The 16,367-nt window shown below is 49.5% G+C and overlaps 1 protein-coding gene and 1 pseudogene across 1 annotated transcript in view; both read left to right on the top strand.

Moving 5' to 3' along the window:
* Positions 1 to 8,769, top strand: part of Lrrc8d (leucine rich repeat containing 8 VRAC subunit D) — an 87,336-nt gene extending 78,567 nt beyond the window's left edge. Inside the window, exon 2 of the mRNA XM_028867338.2 lies at positions 5,502 to 8,769. Coding sequence (XP_028723171.1) covers positions 5,504 to 8,080 — 2,577 coding nt within the window. The 5' untranslated portion in view covers positions 5,502 to 5,503 and the 3' untranslated portion in view covers positions 8,081 to 8,769. The remainder of the gene's footprint in view (positions 1 to 5,501) is intronic.
* Positions 8,770 to 15,953: 7,184 nt separating this feature from the next.
* The window catches only part of LOC114691877, a 46,323-nt pseudogene continuing 45,909 nt past the window's right edge, over positions 15,954 to 16,367 (top strand).

Genomic DNA, 16,367 nt, shown 5'->3' on the forward strand with positions numbered 1-16,367 from the left:
TCTGTCCCGGAGATCATGGGCTTATCACTGTATTAGCAGTCAGGACTCGGTCTTTCCTCCCGTCGAGGCCATGCCTGCAGTGGCCTCTGTCATAGCTTCTCGAGCTGCCTGCAGGTGGCTGGCTGCAATGAGTTAGCTTCAGAACAGCCTGTGACGGAGATCTATAATGTGTTGTCCATTTGGACGCTGAAAATTGCCTGTCAGCGCGATCGGTTTCATCTCGGTGTAATTACTAGTGACCTTTCTTTGCTGGCAGCGTTGGGCTTTCGTTCAGTATCTAATGAGCCTGCTCCTGGCTTACGGGTGGATGTCTGTGGTCCGTTATTGCCACCAGCCTGGGCTGTGCCCTGGGGACATGCAGATGTAAGAAATACCTGCTAGGAGAGGAACTCGCAGCAACTGGAGGGAGACCGCAGGACACTACTGAGGGCCGTGCAGATGTCACAGCAGCCAGTGTGCGGTCTGCGTTCAACTCAGTCCCAGGGTCCAAGGTTTCCTAACACACCACCCAGGAGCCTTTTTAACTTAAATTCCCTATTGAAGGAGTAGAATCTGTATCCCACCTGCCTTTCTCTAGGCTGCCTGTGAAGTTTTTAAGGGCCAGCAGGACAAGCATCTGGTTGAAATACCCAGGCTTTGCTTTCTAGCAGTCTCCCACACCTAGGGATAAGGATTGACAGACCCAAGGGTCAGGATCCAAGCAGATATCCTTGGACGTGTGAACAGAGTGGCTTCCTGTCTCAAAGATGCCTGCAAGGGAACGTTGTGAATTTCTGGGACTGTGGAAAACTGCAGGGTGTTGTGTTGTCCAGTTCTTCTAGTCCAGCTTCAGGAAACCATGTTTACCCTAGGAGCACCCTCAAAAGTGAGGAACGTAAGAGGAAACCAGCAGATGGGGTCTGGGGCGTCTGGTTTACAAACGGATGGACGGGATGAGAACTGTAAGCCAAGATCTCCTAACAAAGCCCCTTAGAAATGCTTGTTGGGTGTGGTGGTGCATACCTGTCATCCCAGCCTTTGGGGGGGGGGCAGGAGGGAAGGAAGGAAGGAAGGAGGGAGGGAGGGAGGGAAGGAAGGAAGGAAGGAAGGAAGGAAGGAAGGAAGGAAGGAAGGAAGGATGGATGGATGGATGGATTGCACTGTGAACTGGATAAAGTTAAAGTTATAAAGGTTTGACCAACCTCTTAGCTTTATTTAGTGACATCCTTCTCTGGAACCTTCGTTGAGGTAAGATCCCTGATCTTTACATTTCCACTAGGATTTTTCTCAGTATGATGACCTCTTTTTTTTTTTTTTTTAATGTGTACGAATGTTTTGCATGCGCGTACCATATTTGTGCCTGGTACCCTCAGGTCAAAAGTGAGCATTAGATTCCCAGGAACTGGAGTTACAGAGGACAGTGAGCCACCATGTGGATGCTGGGTCTTCCAGAAGAGCAGCTGGTGCTCTTAACCATAGACCCATCTCTCCAGCCGATTTTTTTTTCTGCCTTTGTGTGTGCATATGGGAAACAAAGTCTCACTAATATATAACCCACCTTAGCTCAGAGTTGCTATCCTCCTGCCTCAGCCTCCAGAGTGTTTGGGTTAAGGCATATATCACCACATACAGCTTAAGTGTAAGTTAATTTAACATGATTGCCCTGTTTAATCCACCCAAACCTGTATCTGGCACATGGTAAATAATCAGTACATGGTGAATAAGGTTTCTGGTAGAGTGTTACCTTGTGTAGAGCCCGTAAGGACTAAAGCATTTGTAAATCCACTGTCCTGCATGATAAACAGGACCCAGTGCTCATCTGTGGAGAGACTCTGGGCCTTTGTATTGGTTTCTGTGCCCAAAACTGTGTCTTCTGCTGCAGCCCAGAACCCTGTGTCTTCCCTTCCTTTCTTTGTTACCTTAAAAGCCACCCCTTGGGGAGTGCTCCTAAGACCTGCACGTATATTTGAATCTGCCTTGTCCTGGGCCTCTCTTGTGCTTTGTATTAATCCATTCAGAGCAATTTCTCCCCTTATTATTGCTTATCACCCCTACCCCACCCAATTAAGCTGGAGGTTCAAGAGGACCATGGCCTTGCATCTTCTGTATTCCTCTCTACCTGCTCTGGCCCGTGGTACCTGGCTCATGTCTGGTGTGAGTTCCTTGCATCCTGAGTGAAGGTCATAAAAGATTACCCTAGTGGCAACGGTGATTACCTCACTTCAGTGTTCTTTGTCCCCAAAGCCAAGGGCAGCAGTGAGAAGTCTCCTCCTACAGCAGTCAACCATTGCTAACAAGGGTTGACCCTGGCAAAGAAAGGGAGATCTGGAGTTGAAAGATTCTGTTGCGTTCGTTTAATTAGCACAGGGAGGTAGGTCACGTAAGCGTTTTGTGCCTCGTGTTTCCCTGTGGTATTAGGCAGTAATAATGCCTGAATCAATGGGTTATTGTGAGAACGACTGAGCTTGTGTGGAAAAGCCGTTTGCACACTGTAAAGTACTGCACACATGAGAAGCCATATCATCTGGTAGAAAGAACATTGCTTTGGCCTTAGACTCCAGCATCAATCCTTAGATTTCCACGACTTAAACTCTGTGAGCTTGTTTCTTCTAACCAGAGTAAGCCGAAACACTTGAGCAGCCCAGGGTGATGTCGAAGCCTGTGTGGTTTGAATGAGAAGGACTCCCATAGGCTCGTATGTTTGAGTGCTCGGACTGCTTGGGAAGGATGAGGAGGTGTGGCCTTGTTGGAGGAGGTGTGTCACTGGGGGTGGACTTGGAGGTTTCAAAAGCCCCACGCCATTCCCAGTGAGACCCCTCTATCCCTCTGCTTCCTGCTTGTGGATCAGAGGTGAGCTCTCTGCTGCTGCTGCATCACCATGCCTGCCTGCCTGCTGCCATGCTCCTGGCCGTGACTGTCATGGACTGGCACTCTGAAACTGTAAGCAAGTCCCCATCAAATGCTTTCTATTATAAGTTGCCTTGGTCGTGGTGTTTTTTTTTTGTTTTTTTTTTGTTTTTTTTTTTTTTTGGTCACAGCAATAGAAAAGTAACTGAAACAGCCCACAGAACACGAAACTCTAAACTTCTCATAATAGGTTTGTTTTCTGACCCCAAGTCTGTACGAAAGCGGGGGGGCAACCCTGTGTGACTCTGCTAAGACAGTGCTTGGTGTGCAGAAGGAAAATGGCAAGGACTGGCTAAGGTCACTGTTCCTAAGTGGCCCTGCGTTCTTTCGGGGGTCAGGGTGGACCGTGGTGGATACCAGGGTGGTGAGTAAGGAGCTTGATTAGAAGAAGCCTGTTACTGTTCATCAGCATGCTGGGAGCAGGGAGGGCAAGGCTGGCTGCCACTGGGAGCTAGTGAGTAAGTTGGGCAGCAAGAGGACGGGGAAATGTCGGGCACAGACCCTTGGGTGGTGGCAGAGCAGACACTGCTGGAGGTCACGTTGAGCGTGGGGCTGATGCTGGTCTTAATTCGGCTCTGTCACTCTTGCCGGAGAGGTAGGAAGCGGTGTGAAGTGAGCACTTGGCGCGTTCCCTGCTGCTGCCGCCTTTCAGGCTTTCTGCTTTCTCCAGCTACTGAGAAAAGGCCAGGCTCCTGCCTCCCCTGGCATCGACTCTGGTGGTTCCTGGACGAGACCCTTGAAACAGTCCTGAAGGTGTGACGGCTGTGGGGCGGCACCGTAAGACCCCACAGTTCTTCTTGTGTGGCCACTTATTGCTTCCATGCTAAGGCCTGCCCTGGAGTTTTTATTCTTGCATAGTCAGACGTCGCTTTGCAGGGGCAATTCAGTCTAATAGCTGTTCGCCCACCCCACACTACATGGGTGCAGTTGGCGGATGTTCTCAGAACCGCCGCCGCCGTCACTGAAGATGATGATGGTTAAAACCTCGTGTGTGGTTTCATCGACCGAGCACCTGCTGGGTCCCTGCCCTCGGTGGAATGGCAATGTGGAGGGGAGTCAGACAAGCCAGCTGTGGAGAGGGTGTGTTGGACAGAGGTACCTCGGCCTGTGGGAGCACATCCGCTGTGTGAACAAGAGAGGGAAAGGAGACAGAAACCCAGCAGCTGAACAGACTGTGGAGGAAGAGAAAACTGGAGGGAGGGGAGTAACTAACTGGAAATCACCTAGCCGTAGGAGAGAAGTCTAACTGAAGGACCCGCCTCAGGGCAGAGGGCGGAACTGGAGGGTGCCAAGGCAGTGATGGAGGTGGAAAAGACGGGCCACCAACCAGTCAGTACTCTTGCTCGGGACAGTGGCTGCCAGAACTCATCCCTCACTCAGTCCGCAGACCCAAGCGTGAGCTTTGTATTCCTTTCACTCTGGCTTACTGTAATTCCAGGAGCCCTTCTTCCCACTTGGAGTCCTAAGCCCGCATGAAAGGTAAAAAACACATAAGATACTCACAGGAAGTTCAGAATAAAAGGGGAAGGGTATAAATGGGCAAGACATCACCCATGTTAACACCCCACCCGCGTGCGTGCGTGCGTGCGTGCGTGTGTGCGTGCGTGCGTGCGTGCGTGCGTGCGTGCGTGTGTGTGTGTGTGTGTGTGTGTGAGTGAGTGATGAGAACTAGAATGCATTTCAGACTCGATCCTTGAAGTTTAGGTGTATATTTTTTTCACAGAGCGTAAGTGTAGCTCAGTGGTTTAGATGTTTCGCGTTCTCTGGTTTGTGGTGACGTAATTGTGTAAAAGCTGTATCACTTAGAACCATTGATAATCCCCACACCTGGGGAGAGGAGGCGGGATGGGGAGAGAAGTGAACAGGGTCTGTGGTGTAGTGCTTGCCTGACATTCACCAAGCCCTGGGTTCAATCCCTAACAGCAAAAACCACATGTGGTGGCATATGCATGCCATCCAGGGTTCAGAAAGGAGCTGGAGGCAGGAAGATCGTGAGTTCAAGGCCACGCTAGGCAAGCAGTCGATGAAGTGAACTGTATCTCCACCTGAACTCTGCCTGAATTCTAGACCCGTAATTTTAGCTGTCAGTGGAATCTGTCTACAAGGGCAGTACGCGCTAACATAAACCACTGACAAATGCTTGTGGTCCAAGCTGTGCTAAGAGCTTTTCATTCAGTTTAACCTTTGTAGCCATCCTTGGACTGCGTCCCTTATCACCCCTGCATACACAGATGGTAAACACAGTCTTGAGACTCACACCTTTGGGAAGGGGCAGGTCTCGATCCGGAACACAGTATGTAGAGATGAAAGGTAGCACGGCACTTTAGATTTCTGCAGACAGATGTGGTCTCAATCCCATCTTAATCCCAGAGTCCTAATCTTGTCAGTCCAGTATATAAATGCCACCACCTCTCCTCAGGTCCTAGACCAACAAGAGGCCTTGTGTAGACCTCCCTTACATCTTACCCAGAACCCAGTCCTTCCTTCCTTTAGTGGATTTTCTGCTTCAGCGGTCTTGGATGCAAACATAAAATCTGGCTGAGAAGACGTCCCCTCTCACCTCCTGTTACTTGCCACTCAGTAATGATGCCTTCTGTTCCCTTTGTGTTTTTCAGGAATGTTTACCCTTGCAGAAGTTGCTTCACTTAATGACATTCAGCCAACTTACCGAATCCTGAAACCATGGTGGGACGTGTTTATGGATTACCTGGCGGTTGTTATGCTGATGGTAGCCATCTTTGCAGGGACCATGCAACTTACCAAAGATCAGGTGGTCTGTTTGCCAGTGTTGCCATCACCTGCAAATTCAAAGGCACACACACCACCCGGAAACACTGAAGTTACCACCGAAGTCCCGAAGATGGAAACAGCCACGCATCAAGACCAAAACGGGCAGACAACAAATGACATTTCCTTTGGCACATCTGCTGTGACGCCTGACATACCTCTCCAAGCCACCCATCCTCACTCAGAGTCCACCTTCCCAAATCAGGAGGCCAAGAAGGAGAAGAGAGACCCAACGGGCCGAAAAACCAACTTGGATTTTCAGCAGTATGTGTTTATCAATCAAATGTGTTACCATCTGGCCCTTCCTTGGTATTCCAAGTACTTTCCATACCTTGCTCTTATACACACCATCATCCTTATGGTCAGTAGCAACTTTTGGTTCAAATATCCTAAAACGTGCTCCAAGGTTGAGCATTTTGTTTCAATATTAGGGAAGTGTTTTGAGTCTCCCTGGACTACTAAAGCATTGTCCGAGACGGCCTGTGAAGACTCTGAGGAAAACAAACAGAGGATAACAGGTGCCCAGACCCTACCAAAGCACGTGTCCACCAGCAGTGACGAGGGGAGCCCCAGCGCCAGCACCCCCATGATCAACAAAACTGGCTTCAAGTTCTCAGCGGAGAAACCAGTGATCGAAGTTCCTAGCATGACGATCCTGGACAAGAAGGACGGGGAACAGGCCAAAGCCCTGTTTGAGAAAGTGAGGAAATTCCGTGCCCATGTGGAAGACAGTGACTTGATCTACAAGCTCTATGTGGTCCAAACCCTTATCAAAACTGCCAAGTTCATTTTTATCCTTTGCTACACCGCGAACTTTGTCAACGCCATCAGCTTCGAGCATGTCTGCAAGCCAAAAGTCGAGCACCTGACGGGGTACGAGGTGTTCGAGTGCACACACAATATGGCCTACATGCTGAAGAAGCTTCTCATCAGCTATATATCCATCATCTGTGTCTACGGCTTCATCTGCCTCTACACTCTCTTCTGGTTATTCAGGATCCCTCTGAAGGAATACTCTTTTGAAAAAGTCCGGGAAGAGAGCAGCTTCAGCGACATCCCGGACGTCAAGAACGACTTTGCGTTCCTTCTGCACATGGTCGACCAGTACGACCAGCTGTACTCCAAGCGTTTTGGTGTGTTCCTATCAGAGGTCAGCGAAAACAAACTGAGGGAAATTAGTTTGAACCACGAGTGGACTTTTGAGAAACTCAGGCAGCATGTGTCCCGCAACGCCCAGGACAAGCAGGAACTACACCTGTTCATGCTGTCGGGAGTGCCCGATGCTGTCTTCGACCTCACAGACCTGGATGTGCTAAAACTCGAACTGATTCCAGAAGCAAAAATTCCCGCCAAGATCTCTCAGATGACTAACCTTCAGGAGCTCCACCTCTGCCACTGCCCCGCCAAGGTCGAACAGACTGCTTTTAGCTTCCTGCGCGATCACTTGAGATGCCTTCACGTGAAGTTCACTGATGTGGCTGAGATTCCCGCCTGGGTGTATTTGCTCAAAAACCTTCGGGAGTTGTACTTAATAGGCAATTTGAACTCAGAAAACAATAAGATGATTGGACTTGAATCCCTGCGGGAGCTACGGCACCTTAAGATCCTCCACGTGAAAAGCAACCTGACCAAAGTCCCCTCAAACATCACGGATGTGGCCCCGCACCTCACGAAGCTCGTCATCCACAACGACGGCACCAAGCTCCTGGTCCTCAACAGCCTGAAGAAGATGATGAACGTGGCAGAGCTGGAGCTGCAGAACTGCGAGCTGGAGAGAATCCCACATGCCATTTTCAGCCTCTCCAACTTACAGGAACTGGACTTAAAATCAAACAACATCCGCACCATCGAGGAGATCATCAGCTTCCAGCATTTGAAGCGACTGACTTGCTTGAAATTGTGGCACAATAAGATTGTGACCATCCCGCCCTCCATTACCCACGTCAAGAACTTGGAGTCCCTCTATTTCTCCAACAACAAGCTCGAGTCCTTGCCGGTGGCCGTGTTTAGTTTACAGAAACTCAGATGCCTCGACGTCAGCTATAACAACATCTCCACGATCCCCGTAGAGATAGGCCTGCTCCAGAACCTGCAGCACTTGCACATCACCGGGAACAAAGTGGACGTCCTGCCAAAACAGTTGTTTAAATGCGTGAAGTTGAGGACTTTGAACCTGGGGCAGAACTGTGTCTCCTCCCTCCCCGAGAAGATCGGCCAGCTCTCCCAGCTCACTCAGCTGGAGCTGAAGGGGAACTGCCTGGACCGCCTGCCAGCCCAGCTGGGCCAGTGCCGCATGCTCAAGAAAAGCGGGCTTGTGGTGGAAGACCAGCTGTTTGACACGCTGCCACTGGAAGTCAGAGAGGCATTGAATCAGGACGTCAATGTCCCCTTTGTAAATGGGATTTAAACTAGGCGAACTCGGGCACACCCACGTACAAGGACAACTCCCTGGATGGCCGGCCGATGCTCACGCGCAAGTTATCACCAGATAATGCATTTTAGGAGTAGATACGCCCTTTAAGCAAAACACGTCGGGGATGCACAGAGGCTGAGAGCAGACAAAACTGAATGTTCACCGTCTGTAGTGTTTTAAGTCAGTCATTTCCAAATCTTTCCTTTCCTTTTTTTTTTTTTAATTTTTTTTTCTTCTTCTTCTGGGGAAAGGGAAGGAAAAATTATAATCACTGATCTCAGTTCTTTTTAAATTGTAAGGTGGATGCGGCTGCTGGCTGAATGTTTACACATCGCTTGCTAAAGTACATGATTAAATTGACTTTCTTCTTACTACACTGCCTTTTTCGAGGTGTCGTGATTTACTTTTGCTTAAGTGGTGCGATACTGCTTAACCTTGGATCGCTGAAGACACAAGGGGCCAGAATCACAAATTTAGGTTTGCTAAAATATTGACCTCTTTACTGTTTTAATTTAAAGCGGGTGAGTCCAGTGCTTCCTGGGGCATTTGTTCATGCTGTACCTTTGAGAATCCCACACCAGACCTTGCTGCCTTGATGGCCTGTGGGGTGTCAAGGCTATTTGATTGTTTCTTAAGAACAAATTCCAAAAAATAAAATAATACATCCTTTGGTCGTCACTTTATGCCCATGGGCTGGAGTTTTGGTTATTTTATGGTACACTTTTGTGCCGATATGATAGGGTTGCCAATAAACAGAAAATGTGTTTCAAAAATAAATTTAATAACAATAAAATAAGTTTATCTAAGTTGTAGTGATTCACAAACTTTTGATATCATCTTTTGGAATATAAACAGATTCGGTTACCTATCTTTTTGGGGTGATGTCCGTGGGGGTGGGGGGCTGGTGGAGATGGTATGTAAAAGAAAGGCCTTACAATTCATTGAGCTGTGAGATGCCTGGGCCTGGCTTTCGTGTGCATTTTAGTGGCAAGCTGTGTTTCCTGCATTTGTCTGTGAGGAGGAAGGGTGTTGTCCAGGAGAGCGTGGAGAGTCTACTGTAGGTCACGGGATGTCGGGATCAGCCTGTGGGAGGCAGCCTCTTCTCCTGGTAGATGTTAGGTGGATAGTTCACAGACCTACAAGGGTGGCCATTCTTCCTCCTCTTTCTCCCTTCCTTCCTTCCTGGACAGGGTCTCTCTTTTTCTCCCATTCTGTCCCTCTCCTTCCTTATGGACAGTGTGTCCGGTACCACATGTTGGCCGTAACCTCTTTAACTACCTCCTGAGTGCTGGCGTACGAGTGTGCCCCAGTTTATGCTGCTCTGAGGATTGAATCTAGGGTTCTGTGCATGCTAGGTAAGCACTTTGTCCAGTGACCTCCGTTCCCAGCACCCTCTGTGGCCTGGCTCACCTGGAACTGGTTAGGTAACCTAGGCCTGCCTCCAGGCTTGCATCTGCCCCCCTGGGGCAGGATTACAGATATGGTCACTACACTTGGCAAGAGAAGAGAACCGCTTGGCGCACTGTCCGTTCCCGTCCGGCTGGGTTCTCAACAGAGATACTGGGCTTTTCCCTGACTGTTTCTGGTCACTTGGAAGGTTCTGACAGTTGAGGAAAGAAGAGCGATGTTTTCCTCCACAAAATGGCGTTCTGGCATTCTTAAGTATGGCCGGCAGGGGTAAATCTCTGCACATTGGAGAACTGAGAAATCCTATGGAGAAAAACAGTGCCCCTAATAGAAAAGGCAGTCGCCGCTGTCACTGAGTTAGGAAATGGCTGTACCCTGGCTGTTCATTCTCTTCATAAAGACTTGAGGTACGGATCGTATGAATGCCCAGGCTTGGAAGATCAGACAGGACAGTGGTACAAACCGTTTGTCTCCCAGTTCTCTCACTGTTTACTGGAGTTGCTGTGCCTGCTCGTGCTTAGCTGAGACAGGAGAACATGGGCCCCGCTTCCCCGAGCCAGGTAGGAGGAGATGGGAACGTGCAGACAGTGCTAATGCTGGGCTGCAGCTGCTCTCTGGAGGACGCACAGGACCCCTGTGAAGGAACAAAGCTAGAGTGCAGTGAATTTGCTAAAGAGGACCCTCCGGAAGCTGTGCGCTCACTGCCCGGCACTCGGCATCCCCCTCCGGCAGCGGTTCTCCTAGTAAGCGTCTGAAAGTGGTGGAGCATTCCTTGTAGTGTTTTCTTTTGGTTTGGTATTTCGAAAAGGACGCCACATAATCCTAATGGTGAGATCAGCAAGGCGGGCCTTAGGATATTTGCTTCACAAACTAGAAAACTTGTCTCTTTTTTTCTAATGATATTTTTATCACTATGTGTGTGAGTTCACACTTAGAGTGGTGAATGTAAGGAGGTAGTGGACAGCTTTTGGAGAGCTTCCTTCGATTCTGAGTTTTGGAGATTGAGCTTATCACTCATGTGAGCAAGCATTGCTATCTGCTGAGCCATCTCGCTGGCCCCTTTTAAGTCACTGTTATAAACATTACATCTATAGCCAGGCGTGATCATGCATGTCTTTAATCCCAGTACCTGGGAGGCAGAGGCTGACGGACATCTGTGAGGTCAATATACCAAGTTCCAGGCCATGTCCAGCTACATGGTGAGACCCTGTTTTATTTTGCTTTTAAGTATTGAAAACATTAATCACAATGAAGGATACATTCATGCTAGGTTTTTTTGGTGTATGTGTGTAGGCCACATGTTGACATGGAGTGTCTTCCTTAATCATTGTTCTTCTTCTTTTTAAATGGTTTTTCACCATGTATGTGTGCATGGCGGGAGATGGGCAACATGTCCGCCACAGCATGGACGTGTTGGCCAGAGACCCAACTTTATGGACTCTGTTCTTCCTCCCATCTTTATGTGGAGTCTCAGGCCACCGGGTTCACATGGCAAGTGCTTTCACTAGATGAACCAGCTCACTAGGCTTAGTAGTTTTTGAGACATGGCCTCGTGCTGAACCTGTTGTAACTCATGCATTAGGCTCGGCTAGTTGGCCACTGAACCCCAGGGGTCCCCTTGTCCCTGCCCACCCTCCCAGCCACCACCCCCCCAGTGCGGGAATTACAGGTGCATGCATGCCGCCATGCTCAGCTTCTGTGGGTGCTGTGGATCTGGACTGCGGGCCTCTTGGCTACATCGCAAGCGCTTTAATGACTGAGCGGTCTGCCCAGCTCTCCATGCGGAGGGAAAACGGTCAGAGTGGCAGGATGCCATGGCTGACCTGCTTCTCAGGGGAGAGCCGGTCTATAGACCGTATTCAGCCCTACGCCCGGAGCTGGGCACCGGCCTCTCTGCCCACAGGCACTTGCTGCCTAGTCACTTGGAACTGACGGGCATTAGATGGTGCCTTTTCTCTTACCCAGTTTCTAACTTTATCAGCCCCTAATAATGCCCTTGAATACTCAAGAGTTCACGGCCAATTGGTTTAAATGCCACATTCCATGCCACTGTTTGCAAACAGCAACATTCTGAAAGAGGCTAGCTGCAAAACGCTGATTCATCCAAAGACTTGAATGGCATTAGTCTGTGGAGCCTCAGTAAAACATGAGGACACAGTGGGCCTGCGTGCTGTGTGAACCCGTGAGTCCTCACGGATCTGTTCATGCCATGCACATTAGACACAGGGAAAGCAAGTCAGACATGTTTTGGCTTAAGAGTATTTTGTCAGCCGGGCAGTGGTGGCGCACACCTTTAATCCCAGCACTCAGGAGGCAGAGCCAGGTGGATCTCTGTGAGTTTGAGACCAGCCTGGTCTACAGAGTGAGATCCAGGACAGGCACCAAAACTACACAGAGAAACCCTGTCTTGAAAAAACCAAAAAAAGAAACAAGAAAAAAAAGTATTTTGTCTTTCTCCAAAGTCCCTTGAGCACCCTCCCATCTAGGAATAGAGCCCAGAGCCTGTACATCCTCGGTGAGCAGTCCTCCAGGGAGCTCCGCCCTCAGCCACTGACAAGGTCTGCTTGGCAGGAGCTGCCCTCTAACTCACTGTAGCCAAGAGTGACCTTGAACTTGGAAACCTCCTGTCTCCTCCTAAGTGCAGGGACTACACATGTCCACTAGCACACGCTGTACTCGGCGCTGGGGATGAACCCAGACTTGGTGCATGTTAGGTAAGGGCTCTGCCCACCCTTCCAGCCCCTAAAGTATGTTTAAGTATTCCATGTTGAAGCGGAGCCTACAAAGTCTTAGAGAACGTGCTTTTCTTGTGACTGCCCCCAACATTGGGTTGGCTTGACCCAGGCACTGCTCTCTCAGCTCAGGAAGGTGAGCTTAAACTCATTACAGAGGCCCCATGTTTAGTAACAGAGATTTCGTAATTTAGTAGGTAGAAAGATTTCACTGTTTCGAACTCGTAGCCAGCAGGCCCCCGTGTGTTCATGCTTTTCATGTATGAAGGGAGGCTTTCTATTGTAAGTCTCTTTGGTGCTGTCTGTAACCTGCTCCCCTGGTTTCCACATTAACCAATAACCAGACCCTTCAAGTTGCTGACGGCAGCGAACTCCGAAGTGCCCTTGACTCCAGCGCCCAGCCCTGGTTTCCATTTACCTTGCTGAAGAAAAGCCAGAGGGCTGCCCCTCCTGCTGATCCCGGCCTGCTTTCGTCAGTAATTCATCGCAGTAAAATGGCCCCTTTATTAGCTGAACTCCCCAGACAAAGGCTGAGCAAACCAAAAGCCCCTTTCATGAAAAGAAGGGAAAAGGGAATGAACCCCTGGAAACAAGTTTCCCAATGTCCTCTGACTTAGGACTGCCACACAGAGTGGCCCTGTCTGGTCCTGGCCAGCTGTGGCTCTCCTAGAGAGTGGTACCTGCTGGAGGCTGGGACAGGCTGGAGCAAGAGCTGAAGGCCAGTGAGCACGAGGAGACCTGTCTCCCAGCTGCCTGACCATCGGGGAGGTTTATGACTGTAATTGGGAAGGAACTAGTTTAACAGTGGTTTGCTGGGGTTTGTTGTTTTTTAATTTTTGATTTTGAGGATGGGGCCCAGGCTCTTTGCTTAAATACTAAGTACATGGTCTCGATATTAAGTGAGGCTGACCCCAAGCTTGGAATTGCGGGTGCATAATTACCACACATGGCTAAATACAATGCACAGATGAAACTCCCACAAAAAAATGTTCCCCTTTCTTGTGGGTATCCATGAGACCCTTTGCTTGGAATCAGCCCTGGAAGGTATCCTTTCAAAAATCTCAGATTCTTGTCTCCTTACATTCTGTCAGACCCCGGAAGGATAGACACCATCCCAGCTCTGTGCGAGGCCCTTCTCTAGTCCTAAAATCCAGTCAGCAGGGAGTTCTTAGATTGGAATTTTACCCACTCTAGCTGCAGGCTACACAATCCGTTTCTTTATCACAAATGGGGTTTTTGGTTTTGTTTTTGTGTTTTTCCTTTCTCTTCTGGAGTATGTTATGAGTTGAATGAGGTGTATCATTTATGGTAATGGTACTGTGCCTGTCAGCCAGCATTCAATAACTCTTGAGTATTTTCACACACACCTACAGCCATGGCACCGGCCTAATGTGTATCCTTTGTCCTTGTTTGTGAATTTTTCAGCGGGTATCTGGAGCACAGAATAAACTGTGGATAAAATAAAAATCTTTCTCCACCCTATTTAGGACTAAATGTGGCCATGCAATTGAATTCTAACTAAATGACTGGGGTCGGGGCCTTAAAGGAAAGGGCATGCCACCCACTATCCCGTTCGTGATGTTCAAAACCCACATAGAAATGAGTTCAGGTCAGAATACAGACTCACGTGGTACTGGAGCACAATGGAAGCCACCTGGGTTCCTGACTTCATGGAGCAGGGTTGCATAAATCTCTGAGAAACAAACCTCTGTTAACAGCTGTTAACTGGTGTTGAGGGGCGCAGGGCGGGGGGGGGGGTGCTCCAGGCGCATGCAGCAAGTCCTGGAGATCTTGTCACTTAAAACCCTGCATGGATGGCAGCCACAGCAGCGCCATTCTGGAGCAGATTAGAAAGGGGTGGGGGTGGTCACAGGCCTCTTCCTAGGCTGAGATGTTGGTGGAATGGGCTGCAGCAGTGGAGCATTTGCCTAGCATACTCAGGGTCCCCAAGTCAGGGCCTAGCCCTGGAAAAATAAATCGGGAAGCTTGAGAAGCCTTGTCCCCAGGAACACGTGTGTGACAAGTAGTCAGACGACTCTGAGTCTCGTGACCCGAGTTCAATCCCCGGAATCCACGTGGTAGAAAAAGAACCAATTCCTGCAAGTTGTCCTCTGACCTCTATGTGTGTGCCCTTGCACAGGTGTGTGTGTATGCACACACATTAATTTTTTTTTAAAGTAAGCCAGAAAAGGTAAACCAGAGCTGGTGTTGGTGACTGGCATTTCCAACAGCAGAGGGGGAATTTGGAAACTTGTTGGTATTTGCGGCTTATATCCACCTCCATACTTACATTTGCTCCTGCTGGCCCCTGTGGTCTTTATGTCACGTGGCAACTACAGGGCTCCTCAGAATGCTGTGGACGACTCGGCCCTGTGGTAGCCACACCATGTCCCACCAGCTGTGGCACAGCAAGAGACAGCTCAGAAGTGACACCAGCCACCAGGGCCTCCACGCCGGGAAGGCCCACTTTGGTGCAGAGCCAGTAAGGGCACCTGGGAGTGTGGGGTGGGCTTCTTTTTCTTCTTCTTCTTCTTCTTCTTCTTCTTCTTCTTCTTCTTCTTCTTCTTCTTCTTCTTCTTCTCTCTCTCATTCTCTCTCTCTCATTCTCTCTCTCTCTCTCTCTCTCTCTCTCTCTCTCTCTCTCTCTCAGGTTTTTTTGTTTTTGTTTTGTCTGCGTTTTGTTTTGTCTGTGCACCGTGCGCGTGGCTGGTGCTGGAGGAGTCTAGAAGAGAGTGTTACGGGCAATTGTAAGCACTGCGTGGGTGCTGGGAACCGAACCAGGGTCCCCTGCAGAAGCTGCAGGTACTCTTGTGAGCGTCTCTTCGGCCCACTGTGGGCTTCTTAAACCAGAGTCACACCTTTAAGTGTCTGAGTGATTTAATATACCGTTTTGATTGCTCGTAAATGATCATTAAAGGGATCATTAGGTGAATATGGTGGCACAGGTTTAATCCCAGCACTCAGGAGGCAGAGGCAAGAGGATCCCTGTGAGTGCCAGGCCAGCCAGGGCTACATATGGCAAGATTGTCTCAAAAATAAACAACAACAAAAAGATTGAACATACTCAGGGCTGTGAGGTTTGAAGGTTCTGTAACTAACTGTCCCAGGGACAGGGACACTTGTGCAAAGCCCTTCATGTACTGTTACTCTTCACAGGCCCCTGGGAAACTGCCCACAGCTCGGCAGGAAGACTGAGGAATCACAGAGGGGCAGGGAGAATGACAAGCTCTGTGTCTTCAGTCTGTGGGTTTTTTGTTGCTGTTGTTTGGTTTTTTGTTTTGTTTTGTTTGTTTTGTTTTGTTTTTCGAGACAGGGTTTCTCTGTGAAGCTTTGGAGCCTTTCCTGGAACTCACTTTGTAGCCTACGCTGGCCTCGAACTCACAGAGATCCGCCTGGCTCTACCTCCCAAGTGCTGGGATTAAAGGCATGCATCACCACCGCCCAGCTTCAGTTTGTCTTTGAAGATTGCTTAAGTACTAGGTACCCAGGCAGTCCTTTCAAGTAGACCCTCTCCCCAGGGAAACCTCAAGACGCATCTCCAGGGCTTGCCCAGGTCTTCCCTGCAGCTGAGGCTTCCAACTGTCTGGTCGCCATCGCAGTGGATAACGTTCATCTTCTGGACCAGGGTGATGGAGTCGTTCAGCAGCCCCTCTTCCTCAGGGTGGTGCTGGTGATGAGTCCCGCACAGTGCCCACCGCTCCCTGCAGAGAAAGTACATGGTAGCGGCCATGGCCAGAGCAGGCGGGAAGTTCATGTGGAGACAGCCTGTTGTCTCCACTTCAGAAGTAGCTGACGATCCCGGCCCACACCTTCCACATCCGGCTCTAAGCCGGTGCTGCCCCCTGAGGTCAGTTGCTCTCAGCTTCTCCCTTCTGGAGCAGGAAGAGGCTTTAGGAGCCGACTGGGTAACCCAAGCTGCACTGTCCCAGCACGGCCCCTGGCAGGTGGGCATTTGATTCACTCCTCACGGCAAGACCCGGGAGACGTGAATGTGAGCCCAGGTTCCCAGAAGAAAGCCACACCGGCACTGAAGAGACTGCAAGGCTCCCTGACATGACTGGGGAGAGTTGGTGGTTGTTGATACAGAGCCAAACTGTTTGGGATATCTTTCGTCTTTCTGTTTGCTTTCTTTTATTTTTAAT

The sequence above is a fragment of the Peromyscus leucopus genome, chromosome 10 (assembly GCF_004664715.2).
Source record: "Peromyscus leucopus breed LL Stock chromosome 10, UCI_PerLeu_2.1, whole genome shotgun sequence".
Taxonomy (NCBI): domain Eukaryota; kingdom Metazoa; phylum Chordata; class Mammalia; order Rodentia; family Cricetidae; genus Peromyscus; species Peromyscus leucopus.